The 27,259-nt window shown below is 37.1% G+C and overlaps 1 protein-coding gene across 1 annotated transcript in view; it reads left to right on the top strand.

Moving 5' to 3' along the window:
• Window positions 1-23,999, top strand: part of CASP8AP2 (caspase 8 associated protein 2) — a 42,411-nt gene extending 18,412 nt beyond the window's left edge. The window contains exons 4-10 of the mRNA XM_046676849.1: window positions 1,102-1,202; window positions 1,757-1,831; window positions 3,002-3,117; window positions 13,792-16,013; window positions 16,581-19,716; window positions 20,783-20,882; window positions 21,814-23,999. Of these exons, the coding sequence (XP_046532805.1) occupies window positions 1,102-1,202; window positions 1,757-1,831; window positions 3,002-3,117; window positions 13,792-16,013; window positions 16,581-19,716; window positions 20,783-20,882; window positions 21,814-21,870 (5,807 nt within the window). The 3' untranslated portion in view covers window positions 21,871-23,999. The remainder of the gene's footprint in view (window positions 1-1,101; window positions 1,203-1,756; window positions 1,832-3,001; window positions 3,118-13,791; window positions 16,014-16,580; window positions 19,717-20,782; window positions 20,883-21,813) is intronic.
• Window positions 24,000-27,259: the final 3,260 nt, after the last annotated feature.

Below are 27,259 nucleotides of genomic sequence, written 5' to 3'. Positions count from 1 at the left end.
AGATATTTCTTCGAGGTCCTGTTTTCATTTCCTTTGGAGATATACCCAGAAGTTGGATTGCTGGATCATATCGTAGTTCTATTTTTAATTTTTTGGGGACCTTCCATATTGTTTTCCATAGTAGGTGCACCAGTTTGCATTCCCACTAACAGTGCACAAGGGTTCTCTTTTCTCCACATCTTTGCCAACACTTGTTATCTTGTCTTTTTGGTGACAACCATTCTAACAGGTGTGAGGTGATATCTCATTGTGGTTTTGATTTGTGTTTCCTGATGGTTAGTGATGTCGAGCGCCTTTTCATGTACCTGTAGGCCATTTGTATGTCTCCTTTGGAAAAATGTCTGCTCAGTTCTTCTGCTTGTTTTTTAGTCAGATTTTTTTTTGTGCTATTGAGTTGTATGAGTTCCTTATATATTTTGGATATTAACTCCTTATCAGATATATAGTTTACAGATATTTTCTCCTATCCTTTATGTTCTCTTTTCATTTTGTTTTTTGGGTTTTTTTTTTTTGCTGTGTAGAACCTTTTTAATTTGATGTAGTCCTACTTGTTTGTTTTTGCTTTTGTTGTCAAATCCAGAAAGTCATTGCCAAGATCTTTTTCTAGGAGTTTCATGGTTTCAGGTCTTATGTTCAAGTCTTTAATCCATTTTGAGTTGATTTTTGTGTGTGGTGTAAGACAGTGGTCCAGATTTGTTCTTTTCTATGTGGCTGTCCAGCTTTCCCAAGACCATTTATTGAAAGCACTGTCCTTTTCCCTTTTGTGTATTCTTGGCTTCTTTGTTGTAAATTTTAATTGACCATATATGTGTGGGTTTATTTCTGGACTGTATTCTGTTCCATTGGTCTATGTGTCCGTTTTTATGCCAGTACTGTACTGTTTTGTTTACTGTGGCTTTGTATTTTAGTTTGAAATCAGGAAGTGTGATGCCTCCACCTTTGATCTTCTTTCTCAAGATTCCTTTGGCTCTTTGCGGCCTTTTGTGATTCTATTGTTTTTTTTCTATTTCTGTGAAAAATGACATTGGAATTTTGATAGAGATTGCATTGAATCTGGAAACACATATTTTAACGTAAGGGTTTTTTGTTTGTTTGTTTTAGACAATGCCTCCAAATCCTGTGTACCATCCAGAAATTGTTTGGATTTATATGAAGAAATTCTGACTGAAGAAGGAACTGCAAAGGAGGCAACGTATAATGATGTATGGGTTGCCAGAATTATTGGACAGTTATTTTACTCTTTTATAGCTCCTGAAGTACAGGCATCAGCTTACTATTGAACAGACGCTCTGTGTTTAGGAAGTAGCTCTTAGACTAAAATAATATTTAATTCAGTTTCTGCCTGGAGATCTGCTTTCAGTGTTTACTGAATGCTTATCTAAATTTAGTTAGAATTTTGCTTGATTAATTGTAAGTGTCTGAATATATAAAACCTCACCAGGCAATCAGTGTGATATAACATTTTATCTTTTCATGATATCTACTAAGTTATAAAATGTCCAACACTTGTATCAGATAAATTTCTTTCCACTGTATTTGAATTTTAAGGTTTGGAGATTGAATGTGAAACAAAATATATTATTAGTAGGGCCAACTTTAAAAACCAGTAATCTTACTAGATACCTGTTAGTAGAAATAGACCTAATCTTCCCTTCTTAGTGGATTGATTTGCAAAATTTTAAATATTTTGAAATGTCATTTAAGCTAAGAAAAGAATTTAGAATGATGCTTAAATTAATCTTTTTATGTCATACAGTTGCAAGTAGAATATGGAAAATGTCAGATGCAAATGAAAGAGTTGATGAAAAAGTTTAAGGAAATACAGACACAGGTAGGATTATTATGAATGTTTTATTTTTGCCTTACTAAATTTTTAAATCAAAATTTAATAAAAACTTTTTGTTAGAAATTAAAATGCTAAAGTGTTAGCAGTTTATAAGGAAACTATTTTTTTAGTATTAAATGAAATAGGAAATCTGGCAAAACATGCATTATTTCCTATGTCAGTGAAATTGATACAGGAAAACTGCTTGATGTATTAAATGATATTGACATAAAAAATCTGTTAGATTAGTTAACAGTTAAATAATAAAAAATTCACAGAGATGATATCAAGTGGTTTAAAATAGAATGGTTTGAGGAGAAAAGATTTAGAATGGCCGTTGGGGGGAAAATGGTCAGACCTTCACAGTTTTTGCCAGTCACTTTTTTGGTGATCATGCTGCAAAAATCAGGAATGTCATATCTTGTTCTGATTTTTTATTTTCTGGTTAAGTTATTTCTCTTCCTTTTCCCATTCCCCAAAAGAACCAGTCAATCCTAGATTTGTTCTTTGTTCATCTGCAAATTAGTACATTGTTGGAAGTTAAAGCTAAGTTGTTAAATATAATAAAATTTTTATCATTTTTATTTTCAATTTTCAGGATGACTCACATAGAACTTTTTTCCTGTTATTTATTGTTTTTTCATTTTGAGACCTGTTTTAAGTAGTTCGCTTTAAATAACGTTTCTCTGGTGCCAGTTATCTTCTCTGAATCTCAGCTTCCCCATCTGTACCATAAGCATAATAGTACTTCTCAAAGGACTTTTTTGAGAATTACATAAGGTGAAATATATGATGCCTGGCAGGTAGTTGGCATTCAATAGTCACTAGCTATTATAAGTAGTAGGGTTTTTTCTTTTTTTGAGGAAGATTAGCCCTGAGCTAACATCTGCCGCTGATCCTCCTCTTTTTTTGCTGAGGAAGACTGACTCTGAGCTAACATCTGTGCATATCTTCCTCTACTTTATATGTGGGATGCCATGGCCATGGGATGCCATGTTGGACAGAATGGCTTGCCAAGTGGTGCCATGTCTGCACCTAGGATCCGAACTGGCAAACCCCGGGCCACTGAAGCGGAACATGTGAACTTAACTTCTGCACCACTGGCTGGCCCCTATAAGTAGTAGTTTAATAATCCTGTAGATATATGCTTTATTAAATATATTTTATGATGTTTAGAATTTCAGCCTAAAAAATGAAAACCAATCTCTTAAAAAGAATATTTCAGCACTTATCAAAACTGCCAGAGTGGAAATAAACCGCAAGGATGAAGAAATAAATAATCTTCATCAAAGGTATGATTGAGGGGTGTGGGTCTGTTTATAAATTACGTGGGTATTGATATGTGGAACATTTTTAACTTTGAGAGGAAAGATATGAAAGCCATTCATTTTATTAAATATTTAAAGTTTCACTGTGACTAATATTCTAATGGTATATTATCATGATGACATATGTATGATTATTAATGGAATATTGCCACATACCTGTCTTAATATATTCAGTTTTCTAATATACTGGGATCTTGCTGTGGTACTGTTTTCTCCTGAGAAGATGATGGTGTGTATTTCATGGGTTCTTCTAGGCTCCTGCCAGATTACTGAAACATCAAGAGGATATCTGTGCTCATATTCCTTGTTTATAGACAACCCTTAACCCAGCTCTCAATTTGTATATTCTTTTCCCTTTCAAATAATGTTTTACTTAACTTCTCTCTCTCTCTGTTTTTTTTTTTTTTGGTTGGGGGCAATATTCTGCTCTGGAATTTCACCTTTCTCCTCTCCTTCGTAGTCAAACCTCCAAAACAGTTATCTAAACTTGCTGTCTGCATTTCCTGTTTCTCCTCATTCTTGAACCCATTTCTCTCTGACTTCTGCCTCCATTGGTCCACCAAAACAGCTGTCATTTTGGTTGATAGTGACTGCCACTAAATCCATCAAATAATTTTTTTTTATTGAGTTAATGATAGGTTAGAATCTTGTGTAATTTCAGTTGTACATTAGTGTTGTCATTCGTGTTGTAGGTGCACCACTTCACCCTTTGTGCCCACCCCCACCCCTGCCTTTCCCCTGGTAGCCACTAATCTGTCTCTTTGTCCACATTTTTAAATTCTTCATATGAGTGGAGTCATATAGAGATTATCCTTCTCTAACTGGCTTATTTCACTTAAAATAATTCCTTCAAGGTCCATCCATGTTATTGCTAATGGAATGATTTTGTTCTGTTTTGCAGCTGAGTAGTATTCCATTGTATATATATACACCACATCTTTTTTTTTTTTATTGAGTTAATGATAGGTTACAATCTTGTGAAATTTCAGTTGTACATTAATGTTTGTCAGTCATGTTGTAGGTGCACCACTTCACCCTTTGTGCCCACGCCCCACCCCACCTTTCCCCTGGTATCCACTAAACTGTTCTTAGTCCATAATTTTAAATTCCTCATATGAGTAGAGTCATACACAGATTATCCTTCTCTCGCTGGCTTATTTCACTTAACATAATTCCCTCAAGGTCCATCCATGTTATTGCAAATGGAATGATTTTGTTCTGTTTTGCAGCTGAGTAGTATTCCATTGTATATATGTACCACATCTTCTTTATCCATTCGTCTGTTGCTGGGCACTTAGGTTGCCTCTATGTCTTGGCTATTGTAAACAATGCTGCAATGAACATTGGGGTGCATAGGACTTTTGGGATTGCTGACTTCAAGCTCTTTGGATAAATACCCAGTAGTGGGATGGCTGGATCGTATGATAGTTCTATTTTTAATTTTTTGAGGAATCTCCATACTGTTTTCCATAGTGGCTGCACCAGTTTGCATTCCCACCAGCAGTGTATGAGGGTTCCTTTTTCTCCACAACCTTCCAACATTTGTTACTATTAGTTTTAGATATTTTTGTCATTCTAATGGGTGTAAGGTGATATCTTAGCGTAGTTTTGATTTGCATTTCCCTGATGATCAGCGATGATGAGCATCTTTTCATGTGCCTATTGGCCATCAGTATATCTTCTTTGGAGAAATGTCTGTTCATGTCTCCAGCCCATTTTTTGATTGGGTTGTTTGATGTTTTGTTGTTGAGTTGTGTGAGTTCTTTATAGATTATGGATATTAAGCCTTTGTCAGATATATGACTTGCAAATATTTTTTCCCAGTTAGTGGGTTGTTTTTTTGTTTAATCCTGTTTTCATTTGCCTTGAAGAAGCTCTTTAGCCTGATGAAGTCCCATTTGTTTATTCTTTCTATTGTTTCCCTTCTCTGCGAAGACATGGTGTTCGAAAAGATCCTTTTAATACTGATGTCAAAGAGTGTACTGCCTACGTTTTCTTCCAGAAACCTTATGGTTTCAGGTCTCCCTTTAGGTCTTTGATCCATTTTGAGTTTATTTTGGTGAATGGTGAAAAAGAATGGTCAATTTTCATTCTTTTACATGTGGCTTTCCAGTTTTCCCAGCACCATTTGTTGAAAAGACTTTCTTTTCTCCATTGTATGCCCTCAGCTCCTTTGTCAAAGATAAGCTGTCCATAGATGTGTGGTTTTATTTCTGGGCTTTCAATTCTGTTCCATTGATCTGTGCACCTGTTTTTATACCAGTACCATGCTGTTTTGATTACTGTAGCTTTGTAGTAAGTTTTGAAGTCAGGGAGTGTGATGCCTCCCGTTTTGTTCTTTTTTCTCAGGATTGCTTTAGAAATTCGGGGTCTTTTGTTGCCCCATATGAATTTTAGAATTCTTTGTTCTAATTCTGTAAAGGATGTCATTGGGATTCTGATTGGGATGGCGTTGAATCTGTAGATTGCTTTAGGTAGAACGGACATTTTAACTATGTTTATTCTTCCAATCCATGTACATGGAATGTCTGTCCATCTCCTTATGTCGTCAGCCAATTCTCTCAGAAAGGCTTGTAATTTTCATTATATAGGTCCTTCACTTCCTTAGTTAAATTTACCCCAAGGTATTTTATTTTTTTTGTTGCGATTGTGAATGGTATTGTGTTCTTGAGTTCTTTTTCTGTTAGTTCATTATTGGAGTATAGCAATGCTACTGATTTATGCAAATTGATTTTATACCCTGCAACTTTGCTGTAGTTGTTGATTACTTCTAAGAGTTTTCCAGTGGATTCTTTGGGGTTTTCTATATATAAGATCATGTCGTCTGCAAATAGCGAGAGTTTCACTTCTTCCCTCCCTATTTGGATTCCTTTTATTCCTTTTTCTTGCCTGATTGCTCTGGCCAGGACCTCCAGTACTAAGTTAAATAAGAGTGGTGATAGAGGGCATCCTTGTCTCGTTCCTGTTTTCAGGGGGATGGCGTTCAGTTTTTGCCCATTGAGTATTGTGTTGGCTGTGGGTTTGTCATATACGGCCTTTATTATGTTGAGGTAGTTTCCTTCTATGCCCATTTTGTTCAGAGTTTTTATCATAAATGGCTGTTGGATCTTGTCAAATGCCTTCTCTGCATCTCATGAGATGATCATGTGGTTTTTATTCCTCAGTTTGTTGATGTGGTGTATCCCGTTGATTGATTTGCGGATGTTGAACCATCCCTGTGTCCCTGGTATGAATCCCACCTGATCATGATGTGTGATCCTTTTGATGAATTGCTGAATTCTGGTTGCCAAAATTTTGTTGAGGATTTTTGCATCTATGTTCATCAGTGATATTGGCCTGTAGTTCTCTTTTTTCGTGGTGTCCTTGTCTGGTTTTGGTATCAGCGTGATGTTGGCCTCATAGAATGTGTTAGGAAGTGTTCCATCTTCCCTAATTTTTTGGAATAGCTTGAAAAGGATAGGTATTAAATCCTCTCTGAAAGTTTGGTAGAATTCCCCAGGGAAGCCATCTGGTCCTGGGGTTTTATTCTTTGGGATGTTTTTGATCGCTGTTTCAATCTCTTTCCTTGTGATTGCTCTGTTCAAATTGTCTGCCTCTTCTTGAGTGAGCTTTGGGAGATTGTAGGAGTCCAAGAATTTATCCATTTCCTCTAGGTTATCCATTCTGTTGGCATAGAGTTTTTTGTAGTATTCTCTTATAATCCCTTGTATTTCTGCAGAGTCTGTTATTATTTCTCCTCGCTCATTTCTGATTTTGTTTATTTGAGCTTTCTCCCTTTTTTTCTTTGTGAGTCTGGCTAGTGGTTTGTCAATTTTATTTATCTTCTCAAAAAACCAGCTGTTTGTTTCATTGACCCTTTCTATTGCCTTTTTTGTTTCAATAGTATTTATTTCTGCTCTGATTTTTATTATTTCTCTCCTTCTGCTGACTTTGGGCTTCATTTGTTCTTTTTTCTCTAGTTCAGTTAGGTGTACTTCAAGGTTGCTTATTTGGGATTTTTCTTGTTTGTTAAGATGTTTCTTAATACAGCTTTTGCTGTATCCCATATGAGTTAGTATGGCATGCTATCATTTTCATTTCTTTCCAGGTATTTTTTTATTTCTTCTTTAATTTCTTCAGTGATCCATTGCTTCTTCAGTAGTGTGTTGTTTAGTCTCCACATCGTTGTGCCTTTGTCAGCTTTTTTCTTGTAATTAATTTCTAGCCTTATAGCACTATGATCAGAGAAGATGCTTGTTATTATTTCAATTTTTTTAAATTTGTAGAGGCTTGCCTTGTTTCCCAACATATGGTCTATCCTTGAGAATGTTGCATGTGCACTTGAGAAGAATGTGTATTCAGCTCTTTCAGGGTGAAGTGATCTATATATTTCTATTAAGTCTAATTGTTTTAGTTTTTCATTTAGCTCCACTATTTCCTTGTTGATTTTCTGTCTGGATGATCTGTCAATTGATGTGAGTGGGGTGTTAAGGTCCCCTACTATTATTGTGTTGTTTTTAACATCTTCCTTTAGGTCTGTTAATAGTTGCTTTATGAATCTGGGTGCTCCTGTGTTGGGTGCATAGATACTTATAAGCGTTATTTCTTCTTGATGAAGTGTCCCTTTGATCATTATATATTGTCCCTCTGTGTCTCTCTTTACCTGTCTTATTTTGAAATCCACTTGGTCTGATATAAGAATTGCAACACCTGCCTTTTTTTCCTTTCTATTAGCTTGAAGTATTGTCCTCCACCCCTTCACCCTGAGTCTGTGTTTGTCCTTGGGGCTGAGGTGTGTTTCCTGGAGGCAACAAATTGTTGGATCTTGTTCTTTAATCCATTTTACCACTCTGTGTCTTTTTATTGGAGAGTTCAATCCGTTTACATTGAGAGTGATTATTGATGCATGTGGACTTAATGCTGTCAATCTGTCGCTCATTATCTTGTTTTCCTGCGTTTCTTTTCCTGTGTGCTTTAGACTACCCATTTAATACTGCAATTTCTTATGCTGGGTTCCTTAGATTTTTCCTTATTTATGATTTGTGACTCTGTTCTGTACTTTATTTTAGTGTCTACCTTGAAATTTATATTTAGAATCTCGTGTATAATATAGTCTATTCTCTGGTGGTCTCTTACTTACTTGACCAATACTGATTTAGACCCTTTGCTCTTCCCCTCCTAAATAATTATTTTCATTTCTTATTCCAACTAGTCTTATGAATTTGTAGTTAGAGTGCTAAGATCGTCCTTGTTTTGGTAGTTTCCTTATTTTTACCCTAATGCTATAATTGAATATTTGCTATCCTGTTCTGGTTCTATCCATCGGTCTCCCTAGTCTGTGGATTGTGACCCCTTTCTCCCTTTTTTCTTTTTTCAAGTATGAGAGCCTTCTTGAGGATTTCTTGTAGTGGAGGGCTTTTAGTTACAAATTCCCTTCACTTTTGTTTGTCTGGAAAAGATTTAATTTCTCCCTCATATCTGAAGGAAATTCTTGCTGGATAGAGTATTCTTGGCTGAATATTTTTATCTTTTAAAGCTTTGAATATGTCACTCCATTCTCTCCTAGCTTGTAAGGTTTCTGTAGAGAAATCTGCCGACAGTCTGATAGGGGCTCCTTTATAGGTTATTCTCTTTTTTTTTCTTACTTCCCTGAGTATTCTTTCCTTTTTGCCAATTTTACTACTATGTGCCTTGCAGTAGGTCTTTTTACATTGACAAATCTAGGAGATCTGAAACCTTCCTCTACACACTTTTCTCCGTCAATCCCTAGATTTGGGAAGTTCTCTTCAATAATTTTGTGAAGCACACTTTCTGCTCCATTTTCCTTCTCCACATTCTCGGGAATCCCTATGATCCTTATGTTCTTACTCCTCATTGAATCCATTATCTCTCGGAGATTTTCCTCGTTTTTTTAAATTCTTAGTTCTCTTTCTTCCTCTGTCTGGAGCCATTCAGCCTGTCTGTCTTCACTTATGTTAATTTGCTCTTCTGTGGTGTCTACACGGACATTCAGGGAATCTGAATTCTGTTTTATCTGGTCCATTGTGTTTTTCATCTCTAGTAATTGTTTGATTCTTCTTTATGATTTCAATCTCTTTTGTGAAGTAACTCCAGAACTCATTGGCTTGTTTCTCTATCTTTCTCTCTACCTCATTGATCTGTTTGATTATAGCTGCTCTGAACTCATTTTCACTTAGTTTACCTATTTCCAAGTCCTCAGGACTTAATTCTGTGTTTTTATTGTTTTCCTTCTGGTCTGGGGCTTTTATAAATTGCTGGATAGTAGAGGAGCAACTTTTTTGCATGGTGGTAGAATTCAGTTGCAGTTACAGCCTGTCGCCACTAGATGGGGGTCGAGAGCTGCGTGTTCTGACCTCTCCGCCTTCAGGCAAGATGGCTGCGCCCAGTGGCTTTGCCGGGAGGGAGGGGCTGCTATTCTTGTGGCCGATCTGGATTCAGATCAGTTCTGTTCTCTGGTCTCCCGGGGCCCTGGGTTTATGGGGTCCCCGTGCGCGGAAGCTTTCCCCCGTCAGCGGGTTTCCACTGTACTGGTGGCAGGAGTCCTAGACGATCCCCTGGTCACGTGGCCCCTCCCCCACTCCTTTCCAGACGCATGCAGCAATCCCAGACTCTAGGGGAGGGAGCGAAGTTCTCTCCTACCCTGTTCCAGCTCCTCCGAGGCCGGCAGCAGGGTCTCCGTCCTCCATCTTTCGATAGTGTAGGTCTCTAAGTCCTGGCATTAGGTTTATTAGCTGAAATTCAGGTTTTTTTTCCAGTCCTTTGTTGTAGTTTGGAGGGGAGAGAGTCCCAGGTCAGCTCACCCCGCAATTTTGCTCCCTCAATTTCCCCATCAAATAATTTTGATTTCTCATTTTAACTTGTCCTCACATGCTATTTGCCGTAGTCGACCCTCCTTTCTTGAAATAGTCTCTTCCTTTGGCTTTCATGATTCTTCGTTCCCTTCCTAACTTTAAATTTACTCTTCTGTACTTGGCTGCGTTGGAATTCTTCACAGCTCAAACCTATGTCCTTTCCTTTCTCTATCAGTATTTTCTTTGGAGGTAATATCACTCATGTTAGGTCAGTTCCATTTATATGTAGATAATTACACGTCTGTAGAAAATTTTCAAAATTACCTCATTTAAAACTGAATTTATGATCAGACTTCTTCTGTTCTGTCCTAGCTTAGTGGATTCCCCGTCATTTATTCTGCCGGTGAAGCTAGAGACCTAGGGGTAGTATGACCATTTAATATAATTGCTCAAACTGGGATACTTTTGAGAGTAGAAGGGGTGCTATTAATAAGTACACTGAGATTGTTTGGCAAACTGAGACACAGTCACCCTGCGTAGAAGTCGTCATTGACACTTAGCTCTCTATCATCTCTCAGATCCAAATTCCTTGCTGTGTCCTGTTGATTTTTATGTCTTTATAATCTCTCAAATGTTTCGTTTCTCCACATTTCTACCATCATTGCTGCCCCTAAACTGTCATCTGAACTGGCAGTAGTCTTTGTGCTGGTATCCTGCATTCATTCTTGCTCTTTCCAGCCTCTGGTTTGTCTCTTCTCAATATTAAAGCCACAGGATACTTTCTAAAGCACAAGTCTGGATATCTCAGTATCACAGAACCAGCCCATCCCACCCCCTTTCTTGATTAAAATACATCAATGACTTTCCATTGTTCTTAGGATAAAAGATCTAAGTCTTAACTTGGCCACAGGGCTCTTCACATTATGGTCCCAAACTACTTCTCAGGCCTGCCTTCTTGTTTACCTTTGCCCTGGGTGTCATATCTCTGCTATATCTCTGACATTCTTTTGGTTCCTTGGTTGTACCATGAACTCTGCCTTTGTGTGGACTGTTTCCACTGCCTGCAGTGTTCCTCTCCTCCACCTGCTAGATACCTCCTCATCCTCAGATCGCAGCATAAACATTCTTTTCACGGAGGATATGTGTCTATTCTCTGCGACTAGGTCAAATCTCTCTTTAGTAGCTTTATATACACTTGTGGTTGTTTAAATCATGGATGGGATTACTTGATTAGTATCTTTCTGTTCCATTAAACTGTAAGCTTTATGGGAGCAGGGACCATGTCTCTGTTCCCTCACCATGTTATGAAGCACCTAGCACAGTGCCTGACACGTGGTAGATACTCAGTAAATGATTGAAGAGTGAATGTAGACAATCTTGTGTGGACCAGATGGCATTATAAAGCACTTTTGAAAATGAAGATGGTTGTGCATGTTTACCAACCTAAATCCCACCAGTGCAACTAGGATAAGATTGGTTCCTGAAGTGTTCGGGAAATTTTATATGTAGCTGAATCTTTTAGGAGAGGGATATGATGTTTGAACAGGGTGAAAAGAGAAACTAGGTGAATAAATGATGAGAGTTATGTCGTTAGATTGTTTGATGTGATTATACATTAAGAAATGTTCTGTGAAATAGTTTCACTTTTTAATTGTGAGCTATGCCTAGTATTCTAATGATACATGTTTATGATTTGGTTGAAACTTGATGTTTAAAGGAAAAAATGCAAATATTAATATAAGGTGAAAATTTAAGAGCAAATTATGGAAAGTGTTTAATATACAGGTTTATTTTAAAATAAAACTTTTGAGGGCCAGCCCCATGGCCTAGTGGTTAAGCTTGGTGTCCTCCACGTCGGCATCCCTGGGTCGGTTCCTGGGTGCAGAACTACACCACTCGTAGGCAGCTATCCTGTGGCAGTGACCCACATAGAAAATAAGAATATTGGCAACAGATGTTAGCTCAGGGCAAATCTTCCTCAGCAAAAAAATAAAATAAAATTTTTGATAGTATTTTATTTAGTACAGAGTTGTACTAAATATGTGTTATGAGCTCTGTGGGCTAGAACTGTCTTTTATTGTTGGTCAGGAAGATTGGCCCTGAGCTAACATCTGTTGTCAATCTTTCTCATTTTGCTTGAGGAAGATTGTCGCTGAGCTAACACCTGTGTCAATCTTCTTCTCTTTTGTATGTGGGACGCCACCATGGCATGGCTTGATGAGCAGTGTGTAGGTCCACATCTGGGATCTGAACCCATGAACCCTGGGCTGCCAAAGCAGAGCATGCGAACTTAACCACTACACCACTGGGATGGCCCCTAGAACTATCTTTTAGGAGCTTATGGTTTAATAAGTTTGATGCACCTTACACATGTACATCCTTTGTTGAATATGAGTTCTTTGTTGGATAAATTCATTGCAAATATCTTCCCATTCTTTGGCTTGTCTACCACTCTGTTTATTGTGTCTTGTGAGGAATAAATGTTCTTAATTTCAGTGGAATTCAGTTTGTCAAATCTTTTTCTTTTTTGGTTAGTGCTTTTTATGTTCACATTTTCCTAGTTGTCTCAAGGCTGTCTTCCAATGTTTGGTTTTTTGAGTCGGAATCTGTTATTTTCCTACGGCTGCCATAAGAATGTACTACAAACTGGGTGGCTTCAATAACAGAAATTTATTGTCTCACTGTTCTGAAGGCTAGAAGTCCAAGATCCAGTTGTCAGCAGGATTGATTCCTTCTGTTGGCTATGTGATGGAAGGATCTGTTCCAGGTCTCTCTCCTGGGCTTGTAGATGGTCACATCTTCCTTTATGTCTACATATTGTCTTCTCTCTGTACTTGTCTCTGTGTCCAAATTTCCCTTTTTCATAAGCACACTTGTCATAGTGGGTTAGGGCCCACCCTAGTGACCTCACTTTAACTTGATTACCTCTGTAAAGACCCTATCTCCGTGTAACGTCATATTTTGAGGTACTGGGGGTTAGGACTTCAACAAAGTTCTTTGAGGGGACATAGTTCAACCCATAAGAAGATCCATATAAAGTCTACAGATTACCTTAGGTTATATGTCTCCTGTGTCCTCTTTTGTTTTATGAAAATCTCCCCTTATTTCTGAGTCTTTTAAGTTTTGGTGTTCTCTACACATTTAGTACTGATTAGGAATAGATTTATGGGAATTTGGGAAAGTTATGGAAGTTTACAAAGAGGGACCTATATTACTACAAAAAGCTAAAATGAGCTGTTTACATTTTATTGTTAGGAAAGCTGCCAGTTTTCTGAAACACTAATGAAACCTTAAGACTTATTAGGCTTTTTTTTTTTTAAACAATAAAATTGTTCCCCTAGGAGAGAATCCCAACTCTATATTTCTTTCTATTTTTGCTCAGTATGTGCCTCTTTAAGACAGCTGTTGATGCTTTGGTTTACTGTGGGATTGTATGTGAAACAGAAAATTAGGATAGGGAGCTACATGGAGTTCTATTTTGATTGTATCAGTTGTCAAGCAAGATTTCGCTTTTCCTTCTGTTTCAGTTGGGCTAGAGGGAGTGAGAGCAAGAAAGTAATATCACTTGTTCTAAAAGAAGGGAATTTGTGGTTAGTTTGGGAGTTGTATGTGCATGGTGAAGGAAGTGGCAAGTGCTGGGATATAGCTGAGAGGTCCTCCAGACTTTGTTTGAGGAAGGCTTGCTCACTTAGTAGGAAGCTGGTAAATGCCTATCACTCACGCCTTTATACAAAATAAAATTAGTTTTGCCAGTATGTGGGCCGCTGAATTTTAAAGTTTATCACGTGATTAAAATTTAGATTATTAAAAAGTAATCAACTTTTTTTTGCTGTTTATTTCTCAATAGATTGTCCGAGTTTCCACATTTTCGAAATAATCATAAAACTTCAAGGACATCAGATATAGTTAAAACAAAAGATCTTAAATCCAGATCTCCTCATTTGGATGACTGTTCAAAGACTGATCACAGAGTGAAAAGTGATGTTTCTAAAGATGTACATCATAGCACTTCACTGCCAAACCTCGAAAAAGAAGGGAAATCACATTCTGGAAAAAAAGGCACTTTGCATCTGCCTACATCTCTTGAAAAACACTGCACCAATGGCATTTGGTCACGTTCCCATTATCAGGTTGGTGAGGGTAGCTCCAATGAGGATAGTAGAAGAGGGAGGAAAGATACTAGACATAGCCAATATAGCAGAGGAACTGACAGGATACGAAAAGACTTAAACACGAACTGTGGTGATGGTGAACCAAGGAACACAGAGGCTAGTCAAAGGCTACAAGGACGTCCTGAGAAATATGGTAAAGGTGAACCCAAGGCTGAAAGCAAAAATTCAAAGTTTAAAAGTAACACAGATTTGGACTATAAAAATGAACGCCTTAGTTCTTCTTGGGAGAAAGAGACCTCTAGAGAAAGGTCACACACTCGAACAGAATCTCAAAGTGACAAAAAACCAGAAAGACAAAGTGAAAGATCACAAAATATAAATAGAAAAGAATTTAAATCACAAGACAAAGAAGAAAGAAAAGTTGATCAAAAACCTAAATCAATAGTAAAAGACCAGGATTATTGGAGAAGATCTGAACGAGCATCATTTCCTCATTCCAAGAATGAAATAACAAAGTCTTCTCATAATTCAGGTAAATACCATGTAGAAGAGAGAAGAGGAAGGGAAGATTGTAAAAGAGACAGGGGTGTAAGTAATCATAGTTTCCAAGAAGGAAGATGTCCCTCTTCTTTTTCAACTAGTAGAACTCACAAACACATTGACTCCAAGGAAGTTGATGCTGTGCATCAATGGGAAAATACACCTTTAAAAGCAGAAAGGCATAGAACTGAAGATAAGAGGAAAAGAGAACGAGAAAGCAAAGACGAAAATAGGCATATGAGAAATGAAAAAAGAACGCCTACAGAACATTTGCAGAAGACCAACAAAGAAACTAAGAAAACCACTACTGATTTAAAGAGACAGCATGAGCCAAAAAATGATAAAGGTGAAGTCTCTAATAATGATATTTCCCAAGAAGGAGATAATAAAGAGCTTACAAGTAAAGCTGAGAGTGGTCCAAATGAAACGAAGAACAAGGACTTAAAGTTGAGTTTTATGGAAAAATTGAACTTAACTCTTTCTCCTGCTAAAAAGCAGCCTGTTTCTCAGGACAATCAGCATAAAATAACCAATACTCCCAAATCCAGTGGCATATGTGACGTAGAGTCCTTGGTGCAGGCTAAAACAGTGACATGTGTTCCCTCTGTCAGTGAACATATCACAGAGGAAACCAAATCAAAGGTATTGGAACCAAATGATGCTCTTGCAGCAGAATCTGAATCCAGGACTAAAATTCCAGAAAGGAAAATGGAAGAAGAAAATAGCTTGTTAGTTAAATCTGTTGAGAATACTATGCCTTGTGATGTGCCCGTTTGTGGTACAGAGACTTCCTTCTCAGCACCTGTGGAAATGGAAAAAGCAGAATCCTTGTTTCCATCATCAACAGAAATGGAACAAACCATTAATGGTGCAGGGGCAGCAGTTCCTGTGGTAGTGGACATATTACAAACAAATGTTTCTCAAAACTTTGGCTTGGAATTGGATATCAAAAGAAACGATGGTTTAAATTCTTGTAGTATTTCTGAAGGTATAGAAATGAAGGAGGCTTTTTCAACACAAGTGGCTGAATCCAGTGGAAGCATTTTGCAGCCTTCAATCGAAGAAGATGGTGTTTTGCCAGTAGTCCTTTCAGAAGATGGTAACCCACAATTTGAGCCTTCTCTTGTAGGTACACCACTGGTTGAGAATAAGTCTTGTCATTTGGAGCCTTGCTCACCTAAAGAGCCTCTAGAATCTTCACTTCAGCAGACTGAGTTAATGGACCACAGAGTGGAAATTGGTGAAACAAACTCAATATATCATGATGACGAGAACTCAGTTCTGAGCATTGACCTTAATCACCTGAGACCTATTCCAGAGGCCATCAGTCCTCTGAATAGTCCAGTGAGACCTGTAGCAAAAGTCCTTAGAATGGAAAGCCCATCTCAAGGCCCATTATATAGTAACAGTCATAAAGGTAATAGTTTGTATTATCTTCTATACCTTATCTTTTTGTGAGAATGTGGGTGCCGTAAGCAAGATGAATTAGTGCTTTTTCTTTTTTAATAACATGGCTAACATATTATCCAGACCCCCGTTGTTAACTTGAAATGTACGTTGAGTTGTTAAATTTAGGTAATTCTTATTTATGTAAAAAAAGGGAGTGGTAGAACAAATCGTTTCATATACCCTTTGCTTGCTTTCAGGTATATTTTTGTTGTTCAGAAACCATCATCAAATGGCATAGAATAGGTGGTTCTGCTAACATGAAGTAAAGATACTTGAGCAGTGGGTTGATGTTATCCAAATGACCAAACTCTGTACTACCACTCTTGTCAGTTACCTTCTGAGTATATTTTAAGGCCAGTAAAGACCAATGACATGAATAAGTATTAATCAGGCAGTAACATTCTGCTAAAAAGAAAAAGTTATTAGAATAGTAAATTGCTTCAGTATTTAATTTTTTATTGTATTTTGTATAGAAATGTCAAATGACTAAGACTCAATGATCATATGATTATAATATACTTTCTCACTTCCACAGATGTGTTTCCACCAGATTCAGCTCATTCTACCTCCAAGAGTCAGTCTGATCTCAATAAGGAAAATCAAAAGCCAATTTGCAAATCTGACAGATTTACAGAAGCAGACTCCCTTAAGAATTCATCTTTAGATGAATTAGAAGAAGGAGAAATTATAAGTGACAGTGAAAAATCTAAACCACAGAAAAGTTTTGAAAAAAGTGCCAAACCTAGAGCCTCTGCTGACGTGCAGCATACAAAAACTAGCCCAGGAAGTAGGAAAACTGCTGTGCATTTGGATAAAGACAGTAGGAAAACATCTTCTGTAAAGATCCATCAGACCAAAAGCAAATGGAATAAAAGACAAAGTGAATCTAGCAGATCTTCAAAAACAGAGAAGAAAGATAAGACAGTGAGCACTTCGAGCCTGGAAAAAATAGTTCCAATTATTGCTCCACCCTTTTCTGTACGAGAAGTTATGCACATGTTACGAATGATAAGAAAACATGTAAGGAAAAATTATATGAAATTCAAGGTAAAATTTTCATTACTGCAATTTCATAGAATTGTTGAGTCAGCAATTTTGAGTTTCACATCACTGATTAAGCGACTTGACTTATCTAAAATCTCTAAGTCAGTGACTGTTTTGCAGAAGAATCTCTGTGATGTCATAGAATCCAAACTTAAGCAAGTTAAAAAGAATGGCATAGTGGATCGCTTATTTGAACAGCAACTACCAGATATGAAAAAAAAATTGTGGAAATTTGTCGATGAGCAACTTGATTATTTGTTTGCAAAGCTTAAGAAAATCTTAGTAAAGTTTTGTGATTCTGTAAACTTCGGTAGCGACAGTGACGAAGGAAAACTTGAAAAGAGAAATAAAGAGAAATCACAATATTTAAATTGTCGGAAGGGGAATGTGGACAGCTCCAGCAAAGAAGTACTGAAAGAGAAATCCCCCACATCAGAAGGTTCTGTTTATTATAGGTCCTTGGTGGGATGTAAAAAATCTGAGGAAAAACATCAAGACCAAAATTGTTCCAATATTAACACAGTGAAGTATGACATTAAAAAAAGTTTTAACAGTTGCTTTGATAATATTAAGAACTCTCAATCAGAAGAGCACTCCTTAGAACTAAACTGCCTGAGCGCCCCAAAGCCGGGAAAAATAGAAGGAAGCACCGTGGAGGATGCACAGACGTCCCAGCATGCAGCTTTGAAGCCAGAACGCAGTTTTGAGATTCTTACTGAACAGCAAGCATCTAGCCTTACTTTTAATTTAGTCAGTGATGCACAGATGGGTGAAATATTTAAAAGTTTGTTGCAAGGTTCTGATCTTTTGGACACCAGTGTTAACTGTAATGAAAAAAGTGAGTGGGAGTTAAAGACGCCAGAGAAGCAGCTGCTAGACAGTCTTAAGTGTGAATCTATACCAGCATGTACAACGGAAGAGCTAGTTTCAGGAGTGGTTTCTCCATGTCCTAAAATGATTAGCGATGATAATTGGTCATTATTATCATCTGAGAAAGCTCCATCTCTGTCTTCAGGGCTCTCATTGCCAGTTCATCCTGATGTGCTGGATGAAAGTTGCATGTTTGAAGTGTCCACTAACATAGCTTTAAGTAAAGATAATGTATGTAGTTCAGAAAAGAGCAAGCCCTGCATTTCTTCCATACTTCTTGAAGATCTAGCAGTCTCTTTAACAGTACCATCACCTCTGAAATCAGATGGTCATCTCAGTTTCTTAAAGCCAGAAGTATTGTCTACTTCAACTCCTGAGGAAGTTATTAGTGCACATTTCAGTGAAGATGCCTTACTTGAGGAAGAGGATGCATCTGAACAAGATATTCATTTAGCTCTGGAGTCTGATAATTCAAGCAGTAAATCAAGTTGTTCTTCATCATGGACAAGCCGATCTGTTGTTCCAGGCTTTCAGTACCACCCTAATCTACCCATGCATGCTGTCATAATGGAAAAGTCCAATGACCACTTCATTGTGAAAATACGACGTGCAGCACCATCTACCTCCCCTAATCTTAAACAGAATATGGTGACTGATGAATCATTGGCATCTTTGCCTAGAGTGGAAAAGGAAGCTGATGAAGCAGCAGAGAAAGAATATACTTCCTGTCAGAATAGAGTTTTTAAACCTGTGGAGGAATTGCAAAATTCCAACAAACATGTTGATAGCAGTAAATCAGCTCAAGAAGAAGAGGACTGTGTGATACAAACACAGGTTCCTGATATATACGAATTCCTTAAAGATGCTTCAGGTAAAGTGGGTCATAGTAATGAAGTGGCTGATGAATGTTTCAAGTTGCATCATGAATGGGAACCAAAAGTGCCTGAAAGTGTTGAAGAATTGCCTCCAGTGGAAGAAATCCCACATTCTGTCGAGGATCATCTTCCAAACACATATATAGACCTCACAAAAGATCCGGTCACTGAGACCAAAAACTTGGGGGAATTTATAGAAGTAACAGTTTTAAATATTGATCAGTTTGGCTGTTCTGGAGGCAATTTGGATCAAAATGCTCCAATATTAGACAATATGCAGCCTGATACTGTGGGTGCCTTTATTGATTTGACACAAGATGTTTCAAGCGAGAGTAAAAATGAAGGTAACTGTCCTGCTTTAGCAGTTGAAGGCTTAGGGTGTCAGGTGATATGTGTGGATGAAGATAACTGTAAGGAAGAAAAGGTGCAAGTGGCAAACAGACCTTTGGAATGTGTTGTTGAGGAAGCCTATATCGATTTGACCTCGGAATCTCCCAGTTCATGTGAAGTAAAACAGGATGATGTAAAGTCAGAGCCAGCACCAAATTCCCATAGTTCAGAGGTGCCTGGGGCTTTGGATAATGCTCAGAAAAAGAGAAAAAACCTTTCTGATCTAAATCATTCTTCTCAGAAAAAACAGAGAAAGGAAACAGACTTAACTAGTAGGGAAAAGACTAAAAAAATTACCCAAGATTCTGGTGAGAATGGTGAAGCTCACCGAAAGAAAGCCAATAAAAAAAAGGCCCCTGCAGTGACTCAAGATTCCTCATTAAAGGCAAGCCCAGGGATTAAGGAGCCATCAGCAGCATCTGCCACTTCTACAGGCCTTTCTGCAAAGAATGTTATTAAAAAGAAGGGAGAAATTATAGTTTCATGGACAAGGTAAGAATCTTGTGAGACCTTTAAATCACCGGGAAATTTTGAGAGGCCAGAAATCTGTTCTGCTGTGTCATCAGTTTTTTCTATCCTAAAATAAGGAAAGTGATGACTGACTTCAAAAGTGGCCAAAGTTGGTAGAAAATACTTCCTAAGGTACAGTCCTGCTGTACTGTAGAACCATCTAGAGCAGTGTCTCCTAACCAGGGATGTGCGTTAGCACCATGGACAGAAATTTTCATTGTGTTTTAACTTCATCTTTTTCAGTTAAAAAGAATTCTTTCGTTTGTAAGGAGCTGGTGTAAGCACATTTTTGAAAGAAGGAATGACAGGTGGTAAAATAGGCCAAAATGTGTGAGCATTTGTAATTTGAGTTTTCCCTTAAAAGTTTCAAAAAACTTTCATAAGTAGGTTATACTTTTGACTTTCTGTGAACTTCTTAAGAAACACAGATTTAAAGACCCCATTTCAGATGTCAAGGTAACCACAGTTGTGAACCATTGAGTTAGAGGGCCATCATCTCCAGACTTGACTAGAAAGCGTAATGAGGGAAGCTGGATTTTTTTTAAATTGGTGATCAGTTTTGTTTAATATCGCAGTCCTCTTTGCCTTCATTTCAGGTAAATTGCAGATGGCAGACTAGAATCAGAGATTGTAATAGCACACGTTGGTTCAGACATGTAGAGAAAGCAGAGGTCTGGGGTTAGAAGGTCTGGATTCTATTTTACTTTTGGTTCTTCTGCTTCTTAAGTCTGTGATCATGTTTGGGTCCTAATTTTTGAAGTACTACACACATTAAAAGTAGAATTCTAAAAGCTTTAATTTTGTCATTAGAAAAATAAATTAATATGTTTGTTTTAGAAAATTTGGGAATATATATGAGTTCAAAGATTAAAAGTCATCCATAATCTTATTTCTCAAAGATAACTATTGTCCATTTTTGGTATGTACTTTTTTTTTTCCTATGGATTTTAATAAAAATGTCACCAATTGGTGGACATTTAGGCAGTGGAATTTTTGTTACCTTTCTGCTCTAATTTACAAAAACTAAATCCTATTTTTCCCCCTTCAGAAATGATGACCGGGAAATTTTACTGGAGTGTCAGAAAAGAGGGCCATCATTGAAAACATTTTCTTATTTAGCTGCCAAGTTGAATAAAAATCCATATCAGGTAACTACCCAATTTTTATATCTCTATAGTTTCATAGATGTTACTACTCTAAATACTTAGATTTAATTTTTAGCATGTTTAAAATGTGACATATTGGTGGGGGCTGGCCCCGTGGCCGAGTGGTTAAGCTCGTGCGCTCCGCTGCAGGCGGCCCAGTGTTTCGTCGGTTCGAATCCTGGGCGCGGACATGGCACTGCTCGTCAGACCACGCTGAGGCAGCGTCCCACATGCCACAACTAGAGGAACCCACAACGAAGAATACACAACTATGTACCGGGGGGCTTTGGGGAGAAAAAGGAAAAAATAAAATCTTTATAAAAAATGTGACATATTGGGGCCAGCCCGGTGGCGCAGCAGTTAAGTGTGCACATTCCACTTCTCAGTGGCCTGGGGTTCACCAGTTCAGATCCCGGGTGAGGACATGGCACTGCTCATCAAGCCATGCTGTGGTAGGCGTCCCACATATAAAGTAGAGGAAGATGGGCACGGATGTTAGCTCAGGGTCAGGCTTCCTCAGCAAAAAGAAGAGGATTGGCAGCAGTTAGCTAATTAGCTAATTAGCAGGGCTAATCTTCCTCAAATAAAAAAAATAAAATGTGACATATTATTAGCCAACTTCTTAAAACTATAATTCTTCATGTAAGACTGTTAAAAATTTGATGATTGTGGAAGAAGTTTATAACAATCCTAATTTTCTTTTCTGTTGCCTTACCATTTACTTAATTGATCTCAAGCAATTTTGTAATCATATTTGCTTAAGAAAGGTTAATGTTGAAAAGTTAAACTAGCAGATATTTCATTTTTCTAAACATTACTTCATCTCGTTATTGAGAGTAACTTTCTCTGTCTTCAGATGTTTTGTGAAAATATTCATCAAAGATAAAAATAATATTGAAGTATTTATAACGAACCCTCATTTAACATTTTTCAGGTCTCAGAAAGATTCCAGCAGCTAATGAAGCTCTTTGAAAAGTCAAAATGCAGGTAGTTAATGGTTACACTACAGGAGACTAGTAAAGTAAATGGTTGACACTGTAACCGTGCAGTTGATGGCCTGTTAGTCATTGAAGATGTCAGTAGTGGGTGAGAGACATCCACTTGAGTTCCTGCTTCAGTCACAGGTTGGAGGATGTTGCTCGTGCAGGCTTCTCAGGCCACCTCATCCACAGGAGCACGCTCAGAGGGAAGCCTGCTGCCGTTCAGATCAGCAGGGCATCTCTCCTCATCTCTCAGATTGCTGATGTGTCCAAGGTCGGGGGAAATGCATTTGATGGTTGATGGGAAATTTTTTGTAGATGAAGAAGAATAAAACATTCTTGAATAGCAGTATGTTTCATAGGCAGTGAAGTCTGTGCAGTGATTGTAATTTAATATTATTCACATTTTTAATTAGGAGTGCTAAAATACTTTAAAATACAAAACGTGCATTCATAAACGTGAAATCCATTGTCATCTGAATAGATGACGTGATTTGCCATGTTAAATTATTAATAATGTTCACAGACATGTTTCCTCAGTTTCTTTAAGCCATTCTTATACAGGTTTATTAAGGCAATAGTATTTATCAGCAGGTTTTTTCCTGTAAGATTTGAACCAATTGCTTAAACATTTTGGACTTTTACGGAAGGAAAATTGTAATGCTGTTTCACGTCATTATTTTTCATTTGATTTGTGGTCATAATTATTTGAATGCTAAACAGCCAATTTTAAATTAAGTTCAAATTACATCTGAATACAAATCATGTTTGGACATAGATCTCAGTATGAAGAGTTCTGAATATTTGAGTTATAAATCTGTTTCTAGACCCAATGTAAATTACTGTCTTTAAATAATCTGTTAATTTCAGTTTGCTAATGAGATTTTCAGAAGATATTTAGTATTTTACTGTGAAGTTAAAATTCTATTTATGTAATTCACAATGTAAGATTGAATAATGGGGAGTTTGAAGAAAAAGCTTATTCTGAAGAACTTCTAAAAAAATAGTTTAAGACAAAAATGGCCTGATTATTTTTTAGATTCATTGTGTTTTAAAATTTTCACTGCCTTGAGGAAATTAAACTGAAATTTTTGTTTTAACTGAATGTTATCTTGAAATATGACTTCCATTGTCTTGTGAAGATAATGTACATTCATGAAGGAATTAACTTGTATTTGGAAGTGATGCTTATTAGTTTGAAATTTCCAAATTTCATTACACATCTGAAATTTTTTAATGGATTTGATATTTGAGATTGTATTTGCTTGCATGATAGCACAAATAATGGGTTATTTCATTCCTAGCTTGCTTCCTGAGTTTTTTCCTCCAAGAACTATAGTCTCATTAAATTCTTGTCAAAGTCAGAGTATAACAATAAAGTTACCAAACAGATTCTGTAAAAAGCTAGTTCTTTAACACCAAATAACTGCTTACTATCTAAGTAGAACTCGCTTTAAAAGAACAACACTTTATGAAATGGTTGTATCAGAAAAATAGAATCATAACTTTAGCATTTTCTTACATTGCAGATAAGTTGCTGAATTCCTTGGGATCTTAATTGATATTGCATACTACACAGAAGCTCGGAATTCCTCATGTTTTAAATGGGGAAGTAGAGGGCAGTTTTATGACATATTTGATTACTAGATAATAATTACATTTGTTGTTACTTGTTGATTCTTTAATTTCAAGTCAGCATGTTCAGTGTTCCAGTCATCAGTCTGATTTGCTTACCTGTTATTGGTCAAGAATTTTATTTTCAGACAGGTTAAAACTTGTTATTAAGATAAAAGCAACAAGTATATAATATTGAAACCTTAGTTTTGATATTTCAAAGACATGACTTTCTTTTCTAGATTTTTAAAGATAGTTTTGTAGCATTTTTAGTTTGTTTTCATTTTTATTTGCTTTTCTAATTGCCTCTCCTGATTTGGTAAATTGTAAAATAATTTAAATAGTATATCTGTAAATATGTATAATTGTAATGATGTAAAATACTTTGTGTATGTGTGTTTGTGTGTATACACACACATAAATGGCTTTGCCTAGCCAAGGGTTTTTTTATCTGTATAAAACTTTTTGTATAAAATTTGCTTTCAATACCAGTAATGTATAAATAAAACCATGTAAAGTTCTGTTATATTTTGATTAGAATATTTCTTTTAGTGTGTGTAGATAATAATTAAAAGAAAAAAAAAGATAAAACTCCCAGGGGATGCGGGGGGCTATTTTGAAGTGGTTCTTGGTGGGGATGTGGCTGGCTGAATGTCTGTGAGTAGATTCATTAGAGAAAATCAGTTGCCTTTGCCTGCTTTCTCACAGCAGGTACTAGTACAGTGGACCAGAGGTCTGCTACAGCTGTCCTCCCAGATAAAGATAAAATCAGGGCAGCACAAAAGCCCTTTCGGGTGAAGATTTGGGGAAAACAGGGAAGGATTGACTAGCTTTCCCATTATTTGTTCACCCTTCCCCTTCCAGACTCATAGGACTGGTGGGTTACAATCTAGGCCCTGGACTCTAGGAAGTGCCTTAGGAAACTGCCGTTTCTCCCGTGGCGTCTGAAGGGGAAGCCCTGATCTGAAGCATTACTTGGCAGATGACAAACTGAAATAATTAACTGTGGTTTTTGGAGTGTTGAGGCTGTCCACCGTAGCACTTTTCTTCTTTTGTCTGTTTGAACCCCAACATAGCCCAGAGGGCTAGCCCTCAGCCCTTCCCCAGTACATTCTATCCTCACTCAGAAGTGCCCATACTACCATGTAAATGAGTTCACAAGCCAAAGTAAAGTGATACCTAAGAGATGCCACTGGTTCAGAAGAAAACAACAAACTGGGTTGCATAAGACCGTCAGAATCTTAAATAAAGCCAATAAACATTGAAAGAAAAAAGGGAAGATTTTAGCAATGTGATACAAGAATAAGAAATAACCAAGTAGACATATAAAAAACATTTAAAATAAAGAACAATAAAATGGAGTAAAAATAGAATGGATGCCTGAAGAATGAATTAGTGAGTTGGAAAATCAGATTGAGAAACTCCCAGAAGGAAACAATAACAACAAAGAGATAAATAGAATATACAAATGCAGATTTAAGTGAGATAAGGGATAGAAGTAGATGTACCAACATTCAGGTAACAAAAAGAGGTCCAGAAGAAGAAAATATTTGAGGATTGAAAGGGCCATTGAGGGCAAAACAAGAAAGAGAAGGAATTACCCATATCTAGACACATACTGAAATATAATGAGAAAAATCTTTCTAGCTTTTAGACAGTAAATCATTGTGTGAAGAAATGGAATCAGATTGACCTCAGTGTTTTCAAGAGCAATACTGGTTGTAAGAAATCAATATTTTTAAAGTACTGGACCTAAAATTTTACATCCATTTAAATTGTTATTCAAATATGAGGGCTTAATAAAAAGTAAGATTTACCACTCAGGGGCCGGCCCCATGGCTCAGTGGTTAAGTTCGCACGCTCTGCTGCGCTGGCCCAGGGTACTGGTTCGGATCCTGGGCGAGGACATGGCACCGCTTGTCAGGCCACGTTGAGGCGATGTCCCACATGCCACAACTAGAAGGACCCACAACTAAAATATACACTATGTACTGGTGGGATTTGGGGAGAAAAAGCAGGAAAAAAAATTGGCAACGGTTGTTAGGTGCCAATCTTAAAAAAAAAAGATTTACCACTCAAAGATCCACATTGTAAATATTTTTGGAGAAAATACTCAACAAAAACAAGTCCAGGAGATATTTCAAGAGCTAGGGTGTAAGAGTGGTCAGATATGTTGGTAAAGTTTGCTTAGGGAGAGAAAGGTGTAAAAGGAACTCTATGCGTAATAAGCCAGAATTAATTTTAGACAATATCAGCATGATGGAGATCAAGGGGAGGTAAGAATGTTACGGTTCTTGCTTTGTTAGGATGAAGATATGGATATAAAAATGTCGAACTTTTAAAATTGAAGTATATCACAAAAGAAGTATCTCAGTAAATTTTCACAAGGTGAACATTTGTATAACACCATCCAGGCCAAGAACGAGAACTTTGCCAGCCCCTAGAGAGCCCCTGTCCTATTCCTAGTTAGAATCTCCCCTCCTCCTAGAGATTAACACTATTGCTGATGTTACCATAGGTTAGTTTTGCCTGTTTTTCAATTTTCAAATGGAATCATACATCGTAGGTACTCTTATTTGACTTCTTTTGCTCAGAATTATGTTTGTGAGATTCACCCATTTAAGTTGTTTCCAGTTTGGGGTTATTTAAATAGTGCTGATGTGAACACTGTGGAAATGGTTTTTGCTGCACGTGTGGACACATTTGTGTTGGATTTATACCTAGGAGTGAAGCTTTAGCAAATACTGCCAAACAGTTTTCCTAAGTGCTTTTATCAATTTGCACGCCCACAGTAGTCTATGTGCGTTTCTTCACACGCTCTCTAACACTTAGTATTTTCGGTCTTTAATCTTAGCCTTTCTGGTGGAGGTGTATTGATATCTGTTGAATGTTTGTTGACCATTTGAATATCCCCTTTTTGTAAAGTCCCTGTTCAAGTCTCTGACTTATTTTTCTTATTAATTTGTAGCAATTATTTATATAATCGATATGAGCCCTTTCTTAATTCTATATGCAGAAATACGTTCTCCTGCTTTGCAGTTTGCCTTTTACTTTGTCACGTATATCTTTTGATGATCAGACATTCCTTTTTTTTTCCTGCTTTTTCTCCCCAAATCCCCCCAGTACATAGTTGTATATTGTAGTTGTGGCTCCTTCTAGTTGTGGCATGTGGGACGTCACCTCTACATGGTCTGGTGAGCGGTGCCATGTCTGTGCCCAGGATCCAAACTAGGGAAACCCTGGGCCGCTGAAGCAGAGCGCGCAAACTTAACCATTCGGCCACAGGGCCGGCCCCTGGATGTTCTTAATTTTAATGAAGATTTAATTTATCATTCTTTTCATTTATGGTAGTACCTGTTGAAGATATCTTTCCTGACTCCAAAAGGATGAAAATATTTTCTTATGTTGTTATCTAGAAGCTTTGTTGTTTTACCTCGCACATTTACATTTACAGTTCACTAAGAATTCATTTTTTTTTGCAGGATGTAAAGTAGAGGGTAATTTTAATTTTGTAAAATCATCTCAGTGACCAAGTCCCCTTCGTAGTAAAGACTGTCCATACCCCACTGCTCTTGAGTGCCTGTATATGCATGAGTTTCTTTCTGCAATCTCTATTCTGTTTATTAGTCTATTTGTCTACTCTTGCAGCCATATTATCACTCTCGATTATTGTAGCTTTAAATAAGTCTTGATATACAGTAGGCAAGTCCTGTCACCTTTTTCTTTCTTCACCACTGTTCATGGGTATATTTGAGCTTTTACATTTCCATGTACATTTTAGAATCA

The sequence above is a fragment of the Equus quagga genome, chromosome 11 (genome assembly GCF_021613505.1).
Source record: "Equus quagga isolate Etosha38 chromosome 11, UCLA_HA_Equagga_1.0, whole genome shotgun sequence".
Lineage (NCBI taxonomy): Eukaryota > Metazoa > Chordata > Mammalia > Perissodactyla > Equidae > Equus > Equus quagga.
The sequence above is the reverse complement of the archived record's forward strand: the minus strand, read 5'-3'. Positions and strand labels throughout refer to the sequence as shown.